The sequence below is a fragment of the Bufo bufo genome, chromosome 6 (assembly GCF_905171765.1).
Source record: "Bufo bufo chromosome 6, aBufBuf1.1, whole genome shotgun sequence".
NCBI classification, from domain to species: domain Eukaryota; kingdom Metazoa; phylum Chordata; class Amphibia; order Anura; family Bufonidae; genus Bufo; species Bufo bufo.
This window is the reverse complement of record NC_053394.1, coordinates 27,750,782-27,768,793: the sequence shown is the minus strand read 5'-3', so window position 1 is coordinate 27,768,793 and position 18,012 is coordinate 27,750,782. Positions and strand designations below refer to the sequence as shown.

The following is an 18,012-nucleotide window of genomic DNA, read 5'->3' as shown; positions in this document are numbered from 1 at the left end:
ACGCAGGTGGTGGTGTTGGTGGTACATCCCATGTTTGCTGGGCGGCAGGTGCCAACGTTCCTCCAGAGGTGGAGGAAGAGGCCGAGGCGGCGGCAGCAGCAGAAGAGGCCGAGGCGGCAGCAGCAGAAGAGGTAGCAGGGGGAGCCTGAGTGACTTCCTTGTTTTTAAGGTGTTTACTCCACTGCAGTTCATGCTTTGCATGCAGGTGCCTGGTCATGCAGGTTGTGCTAAGGTTCAGAACGTTAATGCCTCGCTTCAGGCTCTGATGGCACAGCATGCAAACCACTCGGGTCTTGTCATCAGCACATTGTTTGAAGAAGTGCCATGCCAGGGAACTCCTTGAAGCTGCCTTTGGGGTGCTCGGTCCCAGATCGCGGCGGTCAGTAGCAGGCGGAGTCTCTTGGCGGCGGGTGTTCTGCTTTTGCCCACTGCTCCCTCTTTTGCTACGCTGTTGGCTCGGTCTCACCACTGCCTCTTCCTCTGAACTGTGAAAGTCAGTGGCACGACCTTCATTCCATGTGGGGTCTAGGACCACATCGTCCCCTGCATCGTCTTCCACCCAGTCTTGATCCCTGACCTCCTGTTCAGTCTGCACACTGCAGAAAGACGCAGCAGTTGGCACCTGTGTTTCGTCATCATCAGAGACGTGCTGAGGTGCTATTCCCATGTCCTCATCATCAGGAAACATAAGTGGTTGTGCGTTAGTGCATTCTATCTCTTCCACCCCTGGGGAAGGGCTAGGTGGATGCCCTTGGGAAACCCTGGCAGCAGAGTCTTCAAACAGCATAAGAGACTGCTGCATAACTTGAGGCTCAGACAGTTTCCCTGATATGCATGGGGGTGATGTGACAGACTGATGGGCTTGGTTTTCATGTGCCATCTGTGCGCTTTCTGCAGAAGACTGGGTGGGAGATAATGTGAACGTGCTGGATGCACTGTCGGCCACCCAATTGACTAATGCCTGTACCTGCTCAGGCCTTACCATCCTTAGAACGGCATTGGGCCCCACCAAATATCCCTGTAAATTCTGGCGGCTACTGGGACCTGAGGTAGTTGGTACACTAGGACGTGTGACTGTGGCAGAACGGCCACGTCCTCTCCCAGCACCAGAGGGTCCACTAACACCACCACGACCATGTCCACGTCCACGTCCCTTACTAGATGTTTTCCTCATTGTTACCGTTCACCACAATAAGAAAAATATTATTCGGGCCAATGTATTGAATTAAAATTCAGGCCTTTTTTTACAGACACCTAACACTATCTGGCTATCTATTTAGGTACCGTATTACACTAATACAGGCACACCAGTAATGACAGATTTAGCTGAATATAAATGTGAGGCCTATTTTTTAGGCGCTGGGTGACAGGTATACGTTTAATCACAGAATTAGACTTGGATTTGCACTGTAGTGTGTGTGTTAAGTTTTTGAGAATGACCCTATCAGCACCTTGAATCTAATATACCCTTTTAGGGATAGTTTTAAAGTAGGCCTGATACAGCAGAAACCACTAATTTTGAGAATTGCAAATTTGGGAATTGTTTTTCAACCCAGAACAACAACTGTGCTTTGACGGTCACTAAAAATAACTTGACCAGCTAAAACAGTACAGATTTGGATGAATATAAATGAGAGGCCTATTTTTTAGGCGCTGGGTGACAGGTATACGTTTAATCACAGAATTAGACTTGGATCTGCACTGTAGCGTGTGTGTTAAGTTTTTGAGAATGACCCTATCAGCACCTTGAATCTAATATACCCTTTTAAGGATAGATTTAAAGTAGGCCTGATACAGCAGAAACCACTAATTTTGAGAATTACAAATTTGGGAATTGTTTTTCAACCCAGAACAAAAACTGTGCTTTGACGGTCACAAAAAATAACTTGACCAGCTAAAACAGTACAGATTTGGATGAATATAAATGTGAGGCCTATTTTTTAGGCGCTGGGTGACAGGTATACTTTAATCACAGAATTAGACTTGGATCTGCACTGTAGCGTGTGTGTTAAGTTTTTCTGAATGACACTATCAGCACCTTGAATCTAATATACCCTTTTAGGGATAGATTTAAAGTAGGCACCTGATACAGCAGAAACCACTAATTTTGAGAATTACAAATTTGGGAATTGTTTTTCAACCCAGAACAAAAACTGTGCTTTGACGGTCACAAAAAATAACTTGACCAGCTAAAACAGTACAGATTTGGATGAATATAAATGGGAGGCCTATTTTTTAGGCGCTGGGTGACAGGTATACGTTTAATCACAGAATTAGACTTGGATCTGCACTGTAGCGTGTGTGTTAAGTTTTTGAGAATGACCCTATCAGCACCTTGAATCTAATATACCCTTTTAGGGATAGATTTAAAGTAGGCGCCTGATACAGCAGAAACCACTAATTTTGAGAATTGCAAATTTGGGAATTGTTTTTCAACCCAGAACAACAACTGTGCTTTGACGGTCACTAAAAAAACTTGACCAGCTAAAACAGTACAGATTTGGATGAATATAAATGTGAGGCCTATTTTTTAGGCGCTTGGTGACAGGTATACGTTTAATCATAGAATTAGACTTGGATCTGCACTGTAGCGTCTGTGTTAAGTTTTTGAGAATGACCCTATCAGCACCTTGAATCTAATATACCCTTTTAGGGATAGATTTAAAGTAGGCCTGATACAGCAGAAACCACTAATTTTGAGAATTGCAAATTTGGGAATTGTTTTTCAACCCAGAACAAAAACTGTGCTTTGACGGTCACTAAAAATAACTTGACCAGCTAAAACAGTACAGATTTGGATGAATATAAATGTCAGGCCTATTTTTTAGGCGCTGGGTGACAGGTATACGTTTAATCACAGAATTAGTCTTGGATCTGCACTGTAGCGTGTGTGTTAAGTTTTTGAGAATTACCCTATCAGCACCTTGAATCTAATATACCCTTTTTAGGGATAGATTTAAAGTAGGCCTGATACAGCAGAAACCACTAATTTTGAGAATTGCAAATTTGGGAATTGTTTTTCAACCCAGAACAAAAACTGTGCTTTGACGGTCACTAAAAATAACTTGACCAGCTAAAACAGTACAGATTTGGATGAATATAAATGTCAGGCTCAACTTGCCCCTGATGTAGTATATGGCCAAAAAATAACCACACTATTGATGGTTAAATGCACTTGGGTGACACAGGCTCAGCTTGCCCCTGATGTAGTATATGGCAAAAAAATAACCACACTATTGATGGTTAAATGCACTTGATGAAAGCTTGACCCTGATGTAGGATATAGCAAAAAATAACCACACTATTGATGGTTAAATGCACTTGGGTCACACAGGCTCAGCTTGCCCCTGATGTAGTATATGGCCAAAAAAATGACCACACTATTGATGGTTAAATGCACTTGATGAAAGCTTGACCCTGATGTAGGATATAGCAAAAAATAACCACACTATTGATGGTTAAATGCACTTGGGTGACACAGGCTCAGCCTGCACCTGATGTAGTATATGGCCAAAAAATAACCACACTATTGATGGTTAAATGCACTTGGGTGACACAGGCTCAGCCTGCACCTGATGTAGTATATGGCCAAAAAATAACCACACTATTGATGGTTAAATGCACTTGATGAAAGCTTGACCCTGATGTAGGATATAGCAAAAAATAACCACACTATTGATGGTTAAATGCACTTGGGTGACACAGGCTCAGCCTGCACCTGATGTAGTATATGGCCAAAAAATAACCACACTATTGATGGTTAAATGCACTTGATGAAAGCTTGACCCTGATGTAGGATATAGCAAAAAATAACCACACTATTGATGGTTAAATGCACTTGGTGGTAGCTTGTGCTGGCGCACCACAAGTCACAAAATGGCCGCCGATCACCCCAGAAAAAAGTGACTGAAAAACGCTCTGGGCAGCCTAAAAACAGTGAGCAATTGAATAGCAGCAGTTCAATGATCCACAGCTGTAGATCGATCACTGAATGAAGTCTTTTGGAGGAGTTAATCTGCCTAATCTCGCCCTAACGTCGCAGCTGCAACCTCTTCCTATGCTTGTATCAGCAGAGTGACGTGCAGCGCTACGTGACCCAAGCTTATATAGAGGCTGGGTCACATGCTGCACTGGCCAATCACAGCCATGCCAATAGTAGGCATGGCTGTGATGGCCTCTTGGGGCAAGTAGTATGATGCTTGTTGATTGGCTGCTTTGCAGCCTTTCAAAAAGCGCCAAGAAAGCACCGAACACCGAACCCGAACACGGACTTTTACGAAAATGAACTATACAGTTCGGGTTCGCTTATCCCTAGTCACCACCCATCTTGAAAAGTTTTCCCCCTCACATATACTAATGTGCCACAAACAGGAAGTTAATATCACCAACCATTCCCATTTTATTAAGGTGTATCCATATAAATGGCCCACCCTGTATATACATTTTTCTCTAAATTTATTGTTCTACATGTCTTTGAAAAAAAAAAAATGCAATAAGTGTATATTTATTGGTTTGGGTAAAAGTTATAGCGTTTACAAACTATGGTACAAAAATGTAAATTTCCGCATTTTGAAGCAGCTCTGACTTTCTGAGCACCTGTCATGTTTCCTGAGGTTCTACAATGCCCAGACAGTAGAAACACCCCACAAATGACCCCATTTCGGAAAGTAGACACCCTAAGGTATTCGCTGATGGGAATAGTGAGTTTATGGAAGTTTTTATTTTTTGTCACAAGTTAGCGGAAAATGATTTATTTTTTTATTTTTATTTTTTTTCTTACAAAGTCTCATATTCCACTAACTTGTGACAAAAAATAAAATTTTACATGAACTCACCATACCCCTCACGGAATACCTTGGGGTGTCTTCTTTCCAAAATGGGGTCACTTGTGGGGTATTTATACTGCCCTGGCATTTTAGGGGCCCTAAAGCGTGAGAAGAAGTCTGGAATCCAAATGCGTAAAAAATGCCCTGTGAAATCGTAAAGATACTCTTTGGAATTTGGGACCCTTTGCGCACCTAGGCTGCAAAAAAGTGTCACACATGTGGTATCACCGTACTCAGAAGAAGTATGGAAATGTGTTTTGGTGTGTATTTTTACATATACCCATGCTGGGTGAGAGAAATATCTCTGTAAAAGTCAACTTCTCCCATTTTTTTTATAAAAAGTTGTCATTTTAGAGAGATATTTCTCTCACCCAGCATGGGTATATGTAAGAAGACACCAAAAAACACATTGCCCTACTTCTCCTGAGTACGGAAATACCACATGTGTGACACTTTTTTGCAGCCTAGGTGCGCAAAGGGGCCCAAATTCCTTTTAGGAGGGCATTTTTAGACATTTGGATTCCAGACTTCTTCTCACGCTTTAGGGCCCCTAAAATGCCAGAGCAGTATAAATACCCCACATGTGACCCCATTTTGGAAAGAAGACACCCCAAGGTATTCCGTGAGGGGCATGGTGAGTTTATAGAATTTATTTTTTTTTTGGCACAAGTTAGCGGAAATTGATATTTTTTATTTTTTTCTCACAAAGTCTCCCTTTCCGCTAACTTGTGCCAAAAAAAAAAAATTTCTATGAACTCGCCATGCCCCTCATGGAATACCTTGGGGTGTCTTCTTTCCAAAATGGGGTCACATGTGGGGAATTTGTTCTGCCCTGGCATTTTAGGGGCCCTAAAGCGTGAGAAGAAGTCTGGAATATAAATGTCTAAAAATGTATACGCATTTGGATTCCGTGAGGGGTATGGTGAGTTCATGTGAGATTTTATTTTTTGTCACAAGTTAGTGGAATATGAGACTTTGTAAGAAAAAACAAAAAACGAAAAAAAAAAAAAACAATTTCCGCTAACTTGTGCCCAAAAAAAAAAAATCTTATATGAACTCGCCATGCCCCTCAAAAGTGATCTTTATAGCGCCGCAGCAATTTTACGGTGTTTTTGCAGTGATCAGAAAAATTTAATTCTGTCACTGCGGTGGGGCGGACTGAACGCAAGTGTGCGCACAAGATCAGGCCTGATCGGGCGAACACTGTGTTTTTTGTAGAGCCTATAGAACATGTCCTATTCTTGTCCGCAATTGCGGACAAGAAAGGGCATTTTCTATATAGTTCTGGCAATGTGCGGATCCGCAAAATGCAGAAAGCACATTGCCGGTGTCCATGTTTTGCGGATCCGCGGTGTCCGTGTTTTGCGGATACGTGGATCCGCGGATACGCAAAACACATACGGGAGTCTGAATGGAGCCTTACAGGGGGGTGATCAATGACAGGGGGGTGATCAATGACAGGGGGTTGATCAGGGAGTCTATATAGGGTGATCACCCCCCTGTAAGGCTCCATTCAGACGTCCGTATGTGTTTTGCGGATCCGCAGATACGTGGATCCGCGGATCCGTAAAACACATACGGACGTCTGAATGGAGCCTTACAGAGGGGTGATCAATGACAGGGGGGTGATCTGGGAGTCTATATGGGGTGATCAACCCCTGTCATTGATCACCCCCCTGTAAGGCTCCATTCAGACGTCCGAATGTGTTTTGCGGATCCGCGGATCCGTGGATCCGCAAAACACATGCGGACGTCTAAATGGAGCCTTACAGGGGGGTGATCAATGACAGGGGGGTGATCAGGGAGTCTATATGGGGTGATCACCCCCCTGTCATTGATCACCCCCCTGTAAGGCTCCATTCAGACGTCCGAATGTGTTTTGCGGATCCGTGGATCCGCGTATCCGCAAAACACATACGGACGTCTGATTGGTGCCTTACAGGGGGGTGATCAATGACAGGGGGTGATCAGGGAGTCTATATGGGGTGATTAGGGGTTAATAAGGGGTTAATAAGTGACGGGGGGGTGTAGTGTAGTGGTGTTTGGTGCTACTTATTACAGAGCTGCCTGTGTCCTCTGGTGGTCGATCCAAGCAAAAGGGACCACCAGAGGACCAGGTAGCAGATATATTAGACGCTGTTATCAAAACAGCGTCTAATATACCTTTTTGGGGTTAAAAAAATCGCATCTACAGCCTGCCAGCGAATGATCGCCGCTGGCAGGCTGTAGATCCACTTGTTTACCTCCTGTTCCTGTGAACGCGCGCTCCTGTGTGCGCGCGTTCACAGGAAATCTCGCCTCTCGCGAGAGGACGCATCGGCGCGTCCAGGAGGAATAACAGGGCTGCCGCCAGGAAGCAATCCTGTGTTCGGCGGTCCTGAGGTGGTTAAAATTCTGGCTTCCGCCTTACATGTATGGTCGCGAAGGGCTTAAAGCGGGTTTTCAGCTCCAGAAAGGTGGGCGTCCTACTGCCCATACTACTGCTGATCAGCTGTGAAGGGGCCATGGCACTCTTGAAGCGAGTTGCATCCTCTTCAATCTTTACCTGCATGCTGTCTGCATAGTAGCGGCGTTGCGGTGTGTAACAGGTCTCCTAGCACCCCGACCGGGTACCTCCGTTGATAAATGCTCCCAGTGCCTCCCGAGGACTCCAAGCACTCCGCTCTACACCGATACCACCACAGGAACCAGGAACAGGAACAGCTCTTACAAGAGCTAGGAGTAATAGCCAGGTGAGTATACTAGTATAGCAATCCCCACACACATGAGACGAGGCTCTATGTTGAGTGTAAAACAGCAACTCTTTATTGAGGGCTACCCGCCCGTATTTATGCAGGTTCCCATCTGGTGGACACTCCCCTAGGGGACCAGATGGAAGACTGTGACACAGGACAGATATGCAGCAATTCAGCATACACAGACACAATACATCCTCACAATACATCATGGTTTCCTCCTCTCTGCCCTGGAGACACCCGAGGAGTAATTCAATTATCTCTCAGGACAAAGGGAAATCGCCCTTATACACATGTGGGGACAACAGGACAGAAATCACCATTTAAACATACAATGTCACAACCCTTACAGTAAACACAGACATTTAACATATCCCCAGATAGCTCAAGTCTGAGTGCATATTATTAGGTGAATGGCACTCAGACTACATGAATACAATAAAATTAGCTATCTGGGTACCCTCACATAACATACAATACAATTCCACAGACAGATGGTTCTGTCACACACCTCAAAACTCCACATATCCCCATAATGTATACATCCATGGATAGCTCTGATCTGGGTGAACAACATATCCAAAAATCACCCAGATCCGAGCAGGGGTTCCCGAATTCCATGGAAGTCACATTTGGCCGACCGCAAGCATGGATTTCCTGCCCAAAACAGTTCCACAGATTTAAGCTGTGCGGCCGGTCTGTCTTCTCCTTTAAAGTTAGTATGGGCCATAATCCTTAGGCAAGAGGCTGGCAAACAGGCCCCTCCAAAACCCAGTGGCGAGGTTATTTTCGCCACACGGGGCTATTACAGTTTTGTGCCGTTCGTCCTCCCCTACAGCACCACCATAACTTATTTTTGGCTGCTTCGCCAAATTAATTTAACAAAGAAATTCAATTCGTTACGAATTACTTTGTCACAAATCGCATTCCATTGTAAGTAGTGGGCGCAATGACGGGGAATGGCAATTGCACCCCCAACCCCCCCCCCCCCCCCCCCCCCATCATTGAACCCCTCAGATGCCATGTTCATTGCTGATCGCAGCATCTGATATTCAGATAAAGGCCTTTCAGGGGTTAATTAGGGTTAAAAAAAATATATATACTCACCTTATTCATTTCCTAGCAGAGAGGCTGACGTGGCCATCTTGATCGAAAAAAACGTGATACAGCAACGCAATGACGTCTGACACACGTCACACCCCAAAAGTTTTTCCTTGATAACTGCTACGTGTATAAGGACATTAAATGTAGATTTACATGGCCCAATGTTAGGACAGAACGCTCGTTACCGACAATCGTCCCGTCTAAAGGTGCCGCAGATCACCTGATGAACAAGCAACACGTTTGTTCATTGGGTGAAATGATCAGAGTCGAGGACACCTCAATCATCGTTCCCGGGCAGCAGACGGTGCTCTCTAATCAGCTCTCTACTGCCCAGGAGCAATCATTTTGTATGGGGACGAGCGATAGAAGCAGGGATCCCTCCTCCTCATACTGTGGAGAAGATCGCTGCATGTAAATACAGAGCTTCACCTCCACTGAACGAGCAGCCGACTGTCCTCGCCCAGGGTAAATCCACCCTTAGTCTCTCGGTACATCTGCCGATCACCTTGGAGTAAAACCTCAGCGATGCGCATTATTCCTTACACACGTCTTATGAATGTAAATGGCGCTCCTACTATTACTGGATCTATAAAGAAGCTTCAAACTCTTCCAGGTTGTCTTCTGTGTCCTAATGGTTGGATTCTACATGGAGACGACTGTTATTACTACTCAGATGTAAAAGAGATGACATGGAACCAGAGCCGGGATCAGTGTGAGAAGATGGGAGCTGATCTACTGGTCATAAAGAACCAGGACCAGCAGGTATGGCGTCTATGTCCATGTATAAGGAGATTATAGGAGGAGAAGACCGGCCGCAGTCCGCTGTGTCATCACATCTAGTTATATCTGTCATGTCAGGATTGTTCCTCATTTATTACAGGAGTTTATAGAGAGATATTTCTCTCTCTGGTGGGGAGAGAACTCATACTGGATAGGACTTCACCGTGATGGAGACGGCTGGAGATGGGTGGATGGAGAACATTATAACAGCGGCTTGTAAGTGACCTCCTGACACTAGCACACACTGGTCATTACTGGGAATATAGATAATCACCGGGGTCTGGACTTCTCTTATGATTGCTGATTTCTCATCATTTCTCCTTGTTTTATTCTCTTGTTGCTCAGGATCCAGATAAAGACACGACCATCAGGACGCTGTGTATCAATGACTAGATCTGGTTATTATCAGGAGGACTGCAATACCAACTACTTATGGATCTGTCTAAAGAAAGCCGTGCGGATCTGACCTTTATGTAATGTAGATGAAGCTGAATAAAGTTATAAAAACTTTCCATTAGATCTGTGGGTTCGGGTGACTGCAGACACGGCAGATTTGTTACAGACATTTCTGTCTCATTCCTCTGAATGGAGCCGGCAGAGAATTATGAACTTGATAAATGCAACAATTTTTTGAGATTTAGAAATTTCTCTAAGAAATCCAACAATCTTTTTCTGCATCAAAATAACAGAACATTAACCCATAGAGGACCCTCACCATACATGTACAGCGCTGGTGGACATGACTTAAAGGGAACCTGTCACCAGGATTTTGTGTATAGAGCTGGGGACATGGGCTGCTAGATAGCCACTAGCTCATCTGCAATACCCAGTCCCCATAGCTCTCTGCGCTTTTATTGTGTTAAAAAACAGTTTTGATCCATATGCAAATGACCTGATATGAGTCCTGTATCCGGAGATGAGTCAAGCGGAATGGAGCCCAGCACCGCCCCGCGTCCTCCAAATCTCCTCCTTGCTGGCTGACGTCACAGAGCTGGAGCGCCGAAATCTTGCGATGCGCGAGCTAGCACATGCGCAGTGTCGGCATCATGTTCATTCCCTGTACTGGCATCAGCACAGGGAACGATCTACGCATGCGCTAGCTCGCGCATCGTGAGATTTCGGCGCTTTAGCTCTGTGACGTCAGCCAGCAAGGAGGAGATTCGGAGGACGCGGGGCGGTGCTGGGCTCCTTTCCGCTTGACTCATCTCCGGATACAGGACTCATATCAGGTCATTTGCATATGGATCAAAACAGTTTTTTAACACAATAAAAGCACACAGAGCTATGGGGACTAGGTATTGCAGATGAGCTAGTGGCCATCTAGCAGTCCATGTCCCCAGCTCTATGCACAAAATCCTGGTGACAGGTTCTCTTTAAGGACTAGCACAGTACATGTACGGCGGGCTGATCGGGCGGGTGCATGAGCTGCGCCCGCCCGATCAGCGGCACAGACCCGGCAGTCATTGACAGCCGGCCCCTGCTGCATACTCCGGCATCGGTGAAAACACAGATGCCGGCGTAATACCCCTTGCATGCCATGTACAAAGCTGGCTGCGGCATGCAGAGGGTTGGCGGAGGGTACGGGTTCCCTCCTCTTCCCCATCAGGTCCCCGTGCTGCAGTGACGGGGACCCGATGGCAGAAAAGGCAGCCCGATGCCTTCCATAGGCATCGGGGCTTGCCTTCTATGGAAGCCTGTCAGCAAAAAAGCTGACAAGCAATGCATTATAATACAAGATGTATTGTAATGCATTGCAGAGGGGATCAGACCCCAGAAGTTGAAGTCCCAGAGTGGGACAAAAAAAAATAAAAAAAATAAGTTAAAAAAAGTGTTTTTCATAATTAAAAAAAAAAGAAAAACACACATATTGGGTATTGGCACATCTGTAACAACCTGCTATATAAAAATATCACATGATCCACCCCCTCACCTGAACGCCGTAGAAAAAATAAAATAAAAGCTGTGCTAAAACAACCATTTTTTTGTCACCTTACATCACAAAAAGTGCAACACTAAGCGATCAAAAAGGCGTATGCCCCCCAAAATAGTACCAATCAAACCGTCATCTCATCCCACAAAAAATGAGCCCCTACATAAAACAATTGGGCAAAAAATAAAAAAAACTATGGCTCTCAGAATATGGAGACACTAAAACATGATTTTCTTTTGTGTTAATGTTTTATTGTGTTAAAAGTGAAAAAAAAAATAAAAAATTACACATATTAGGTATCGCTCTTTCCATAACAACCAGGTCTATTAAAATATCACAAGACCTAACCCCTTAGGTGAACATTGTAAAAAATAAAAAAGGTGTTAAAAAAGCAATTTTTCTTGTCACCTTACATCACAAAAAGTCTAATACCAAGCGATCAAAAATTCATACACACCCCAAATAGTACCAATCAAACGTCATCTCATCCCACAAAAAATTAGACATGTAAGACAATTGCCCCAAATAAATAATATGGCTCTCAGAATATGGAGACACTAACATGATTTTTTTGTTTCAAAAATGCTTTTATTGTGTAAAGCTTAAATAAATAAAAAAAAGTATATATATTAGGTATCGCCGCACCCATAACAACCTGCTGTATAAGAATATCACAGGACCTAACCCCTCAGGTGAACACCGGAAAAAATATAAAAATAAAAACTGTGTCAAAAAAGCCATTTTTTGTTACTGTAACAGACCGTTTCAGCAGACAAGGGGTTAAAATCCGTTTAGGCGATATGCCCCTTTCTGAGAGACAGGCTCAGCTCCTGCAGAACACCAACTCCCGAACTGGATACAAAATAGCACTCCAAACTGGAACCTCACGAATAGCTGCTAGCAGACGAACAGGAATCAGCTTACACTCCTGGCAATCAGTCTCTAACAGCATACAGCGGATCCCCCCAATAACGAGACAAGGCTCCGTGTTGAGGGTCAAGCAGTGGTCTGACTGTACTTCAAGTACAGCCTCTTTTATTCATAAACCACAAACATAGTACTGTCCACAGGGGTTTGAAATACAACCAATCAGTAATTTACAACACATACAATGTAAGTACAGCAACCAATCGTTCACGCCCCCAGAGGACCAGAAGGGAGACTGCGACACAGGACAGATACAACATATCCCCACAATGCATCATGGTTTCCTCCTCTCTGTCCCGGAGACAACCGAGGAGCAATCCAATTATCTCTCAGGACAAAGGGAAATCGCCAATACACATGTGGATACAACAGGACAGACATCACCATTTAAACACACAATGGGACAATGGCACAATAGAAACACACCCAGCATATTCCTCCCAAGCTGACAAGTTACACTTATTATAAATTGTTACAACTTTGTGAGTTTACATTGTCCATACATATAACTTACATCAATTTAAACAGTATAACTTGGGGACAAACCTATCCAAAATTCACTTGAATAGGTTCAGGGGTTTAAAAGTTAGTATGGGCCATAATCCTGAGGCAAGAGGCTTTTAAACAGGCCTCTTGCCTGTTGGTTTCGCCACAGTTACCTTACATCTAGAGTTGAACGAACACCTGGATGTTCGAGTTCGAGAAGTTGGGCCGAACTTCCCGAAAATGTTTAGATTCGGGATCCGAACTCGACCCGAACTTCGCCCCAAACCCCATTGAAGTCAATGGGGCCCCGAACTTTTCGGCACTTTAAAGGCTGTAAAATAGCCCAGGAAAGGGCTAGAGGGCTGCAAAAGGCAGCCAAATGTAGGTAAATCCCCTGCATGAATAAAAAAAAAAAAAAAAAAAATTAACCAATATCAATTGGAGAGAGGTCCCATAGCAGTGAATCAGGCTTCATGTCACCCACCACTGGAACAGGCCACTGTCAGATATTTAGGCCCCGGCACCCAGACAGAGGAGAGAGGTCCCATAACAGAGATTCAGGCTTGGGTGTGTCTGGTGTCTGCAGCTGAGGTGAAAGGGTGTGTCTGCTGCAGCTCCTGAACCTCCACAGCACAGGCCTCTCCGGGGAGTTTCCTACCATCTGCTCCCCAGGAGGAGTTCCAGGCTTGCGGGGGAGTGTGACACCTTTTCCCCCAGCCCAGGCCCTGCCTCTCCCTAGGGAGCTGGTGGGGTCCTGTGGCCATGAGCTCCCGGAAGGGTGCCCCTGCTCCCCGGCGTGGGTCGGAGGGGAGTATGGACGGGCGGCGACCGACTCTGAGCGATGGCGGCGAGGGGGTGAAAACATCTGGACGCGGTGGTAGCCAAGTCCCCCCTGAGGACCCTAGGACATCAGGAGGAAAAAGACTACCAGCAGGAAGCCGAGAGGTGTCGTCCCAGGTAGGTTGGGGGTCTCGGTGGGAGGGAGAGAGTACCCTCACCTACAGCTCTCGTATAGCTGCCCACCTGCGAGAATACGATGAGCTGGGACGGCACCTCAAAGCCGTAAGAAAGGATCTAAAGGAGACGAGGGCCAGGTCCACTATCTCCTCCAGGTCAAAGAGGCCCCCCCTCAGGGAGAAAATTGGGGTACTTAAAGAGGACCTGGAGGCCTCCCTGAAGCGGCAAGACCAGTTGCTGGAGGGCAGTGGGCCCTTCAGAGAAAAGTTGCTAAATGGGGAGCGATTTAAGGAGATGGAGGCTGCGAGGAGAGGGGAGCCGTGCGGGGGTGCGGAGAGCGAGGTGGAGGAGTTGGAAGACTCCGAATCTCTGGCATCCCAGGCAGGGCCCCAAACCTCGCAGTCTGAACCAGCCCTCCCGGTAACCCCAGTAATGGAGGCATATAGTGGCATTCCGCCCGAACAGGAGCATGTGCAGTTACCAGCGTTGCCATCTTCGGATGCGGAGTCAGCTATGGAGGGAAGCGATGAAGATGGTGGTCTACTGAGAGAGATCAAAATGTTGGAGTCACCTGTGGTAGACTTTCAGGGTTTTGCGTTTGGAGAAGACCTGCTGGATGAGGACGAGAGCAGTGGCAAGAAAAAGAGGAAGAGCAAGAAGGAAAAAAAAAACATCCAGACACGTTATGTCTATACACGCTTGGTGGAGGCTGAAAAGTCTTCACCAGGCGTGTATCCCGCTAAACTCCCTGGCTCGGCATCTGAGGTGGTGCCTGAGCGGAGGAGCGGGGAGATTGTGCAGCCCAAAATGGCGCAGGACGCCGTCCCTGCATGCGGAGGCAGGGAGGAGGTGCCGGCAGAAAGCGGGATCCGGCAGTCATCTGTTGAAAGTGGAGGGGGCGGGCAAAAACATCAGGAGGCCCCGCCCACCACTCTGCCAGCCGCTCCGTCCACTGCTCTGGCTACCGCCCTGCCTGCCGTTCAGGTATGTGGGGTGGTGCTGGAGCGGTGTGACGATGAGGTCACCGTCCCTCCTACCCACGGCGGTGATAGTTATGGGTCCCCGCCTGCAGCTGCCAACGTGCGGCGGGGATCAAGGGAGGCGGCGGCGGTGAATGAAGAAGGAGGCGTGGCCAGGGGTGTGTCTGGACGCGCTCCCGAAGCTGGGAGTACAGGTGCAGGCAGTAAGCGCCTGCGTATTGAAGAGTCGGGGGCCGGAGCTGCCGGGGAGGATATGACTACGGTGCTCCGGTCCACTAAGAAAGGTTGTGTTGCACCAGAACAGGTGGCCATGTACATTGCCACTGGACACGCCCCCTCTGTCTCGGCCTCCTCCTCCAGCGCTGAATTAAGTGCTGGGGAGGGGAGGAGTGTGATGATCACTGCCCAGGTCTCAAGGGCAGCAGGGGGGGGCTTGACCAGTGGCAATGAGGGTGGCAAGGAGCATAGTAGAGGAAAAAATAAGGCAAATAATAATAAAAAAAATAAAGGTAAAATGACACCTGCTGCACCTGCTGCACCATCTGTCCCAGCAGAGAGAAAGGGTGCATGTGAGCAGGGTAGTGGTAGGGGTGTTGGTGGAGGTGTTGCATCTGGTCCCAAAGGTGGGATGGATGCTGGGAGTCAGCGGACCGTCGCTGAGAAAGCGATGGCTGCGGCTCCTGGTGTCCGCCCTCCGGAGGGGTCCGGTGTGGTGTCTGGTGCTAGTGTAGTGGGGGGGGCCGGTTCGGTTGCCCCTCCTGCGGCCGTAACACCTGGCAGAAGTTATGCCAGTGTGGCTGCGGCCGTGGGGGGGGAGGGGCTATCCTCGTTGGCTTCCTCATTCCCAGGAGTCGCGGTTGGTGACTTGCAGCGGCGGCTCCTGGAGGCCCTGAAAAAGGGGGAGAGTTCAATGACAGTAGAGGGTGAGAAGGTGGACCTATCCTTATGGATAGACAGGCACGGCCTGCGAGCTTTCCGAGAGGAAAGGGGGGGCGAGACCACCTGGTCCCTGCCCACAACCGGCCCTGGGACCAGACGGAATGTAGTCTGTCTCAAGTGGAGAAGCAATGATGCCTGCCCTACGAGAAAGAGGGTGGTGGAGCTCCTGCTTGAGATGGGTTTCAGGGTGGCTGACATCTTCGCCCTGATACATCCCTATGGTTCCAGGGAGTTTGACATCAGCTTTGCCCGGCCGGAGGGCCTAGAGCTTTTCTGGTCCGGGTATGAGCTGGTAAAGAACTTACCGGATTGGAAGGGTTTTTTCGCTCAGGCGATAACCCGGCAGAACAACGTCAAGAAAGTGACCGTTTTGACCCGTAATGAATCGCTTTCTTGCATTGATATTCTGACGTGGCTAAGTAGGTATGGGGACGTCCAGGGTGTACCATCGAAAAACCTGGACGAATTTGGCATTTGGTCGGGAGCCTGGACTTTCAATGTGAAGTTGAAATGTCTAGGAAGCACGGTTTCCCACATTCCATCCTCTGCCTTCATCGGCCGGGATAGGATTCTCGTTTTCTACAGGGGGCAGCCTAAGCTCTGTCACAAGTGTGGCAGCCCTTCACACTTCAGCGCCAGCTGCCAAGTGCAGAAGTGCGCGTTGTGTGGAGGGACAGGTCACCTTGCCGCATCTTGTGTGGAAATTAGGTGCAACTTGTGTGGTGTGCTCGGACACCCATTTAGTCGCTGTCCCCTCTCAGAGGTCAATGCGGCCCGAGCTCACGCAAGAGTGGGCCGGGAGGTCTCTTCGGCTGAGGCGGGTGCTGGCGGAGACAGTCGAGTTAAGGGGTCAGTGAAGACCAAGAGCGGTCCGTCCCGGCAGAGGCGGAGGGAGAGGCGCCAGGCGGAGAGGGAACAGAAGGAACCCCACCAAAATGGGGTGATGTCTGCCCCTCCCCAAGTGGCGGGCTCCCGTAGTTCGGAGACCCTAGGGGACAGGGAGCTAAGTGTGGAGATCAGGAGACTAGACCGGGCCGATGAGACCCAGTCTTCAAACTACGAAAGTGCAGAGGGTAGTGAGACTGGGTCTAATATCAATAGACGGAAACAGTTCTCAAAAAAAAAGAGCCCGACCAAAGTAGCCAGGGAAGGCGTAACTGGCTCCCCTCTTGAGCTCTCCAACCGGTATCTCACTTTGGATGAGACCTCTGCCTCCTCTTCATGCGGGGAGGAGGTAAGAAGTGGGGTACCGGGGGCGAAGGTGGGAGGGCTTCCAGGAGGCCCCGTGCCCCTCTCTGGTGTGGATGTAAGGTCCCCAGAAGAGGAGGCAAATCTGATTCCTGGAACTGAGAAAGACAGGGGCGGTACGCAAGAGGGAGCGGTGGTGACAGATGGAATGGACACCACCGTCTCTCTCAAAAGAGGACGCGCCGCCTTAGAGGATAGCCCCGGGAGGGGTAAGAGGGTCGGGAAGGAAGGAGGACATTCAGCTTAAACACCAAGTATGGCGGTACCCACTCAGCTGACACTGGCGACCATTAATGTCGCCAGCGTTAAATCTGATGCGGCTCGCTACACAGCCTTTGATTTTTTCAGCCGAGTTGAAGCTGATGTTTTATTTTTGCAGGAGACCAGACTGTCAAACTTGGCAGAAGTCCACAAGGCGAAGAGGGAGTGGAGATCTGGGCCCTCCTTCTGGTCTCTTGCGGCTGAGTCGTATAGCGGAGTGGCGGTTCTTTTCACCGTACCGGTAGAATGCCGACGGGTGGTTGAGCTGGAAATGGGGAGGTGTTTGATCTTGGATATCCTCATGAAGGGACAGGAACTGCGCCTGATCAATATCTATGGGCCCCAGTCCAGGTGGGACAGGAAATGTCTCTTTATGAGGATCAAGCCTTTCCTTTTTACAAGCCGGCAAGTGGTCTTTGGTGGGGACTTTAACACCATCATAAGGTCCCAAGATAGGGAAGGCACCAGAAACCCGCTGGCTTATGATAGTATAGCTTTAAATAGCATAGCTAGTGAGGCTTGTCTGGTGGATGTCCACATTAGGCACACCCCAGACCACGGGGGTTTCACTTTCTATAGAGGAGATAGGATTAGGTCTAGAATAGACAGGTTTTTTTTGAAGGAGGAGGCTACTTTCTCGCCCTTGAGGGTTGTGGAGGTAGAATTCTCCGACCACTGTCTGATTATGTTCTCTCTGAATATTTCAGAATCCCCCCAAATGGGAAGAGGTTACTGGAAGCTGAATGCGGGAGTCCTGGAGGAAGCAGAGGTAAGACAATCCTTTGAGGACTTTCTTCAGAGTCAGGTAGCTTTGCTGGATCTCTGTGACACTAAGTCAG

The 18,012-nt window shown here is 47.6% G+C and overlaps 2 protein-coding genes across 11 annotated transcripts in view; both read left to right on the top strand.

Annotated features, from left to right (window-relative positions):
* Positions 1–9,962, top strand: part of LOC121003987 (killer cell lectin-like receptor subfamily B member 1B allele B) — a 132,266-nt gene extending 122,304 nt beyond the window's left edge. For 9 of the 10 annotated variants that reach the window (XM_040435991.1, XM_040435992.1, XM_040435993.1 and 6 more), the window contains 3 exons: positions 9,279–9,427; positions 9,546–9,661; positions 9,791–9,962. In XM_040435991.1, coding sequence (XP_040291925.1) covers positions 9,279–9,427; positions 9,546–9,661; positions 9,791–9,911 — 386 coding nt within the window. In that variant the 3' untranslated portion in view covers positions 9,912–9,962. The remainder of the gene's footprint in view (positions 1–9,278; positions 9,428–9,545; positions 9,662–9,790) is intronic. The other variant, XM_040435996.1, reaches the window with a different exon arrangement.
* The window catches only part of LOC121003989 (cilia- and flagella-associated protein 251-like), a 280,786-nt gene that overhangs the window by 228,399 nt on the left and 34,375 nt on the right, over positions 1–18,012 (top strand). The window lies entirely within an intron of this gene.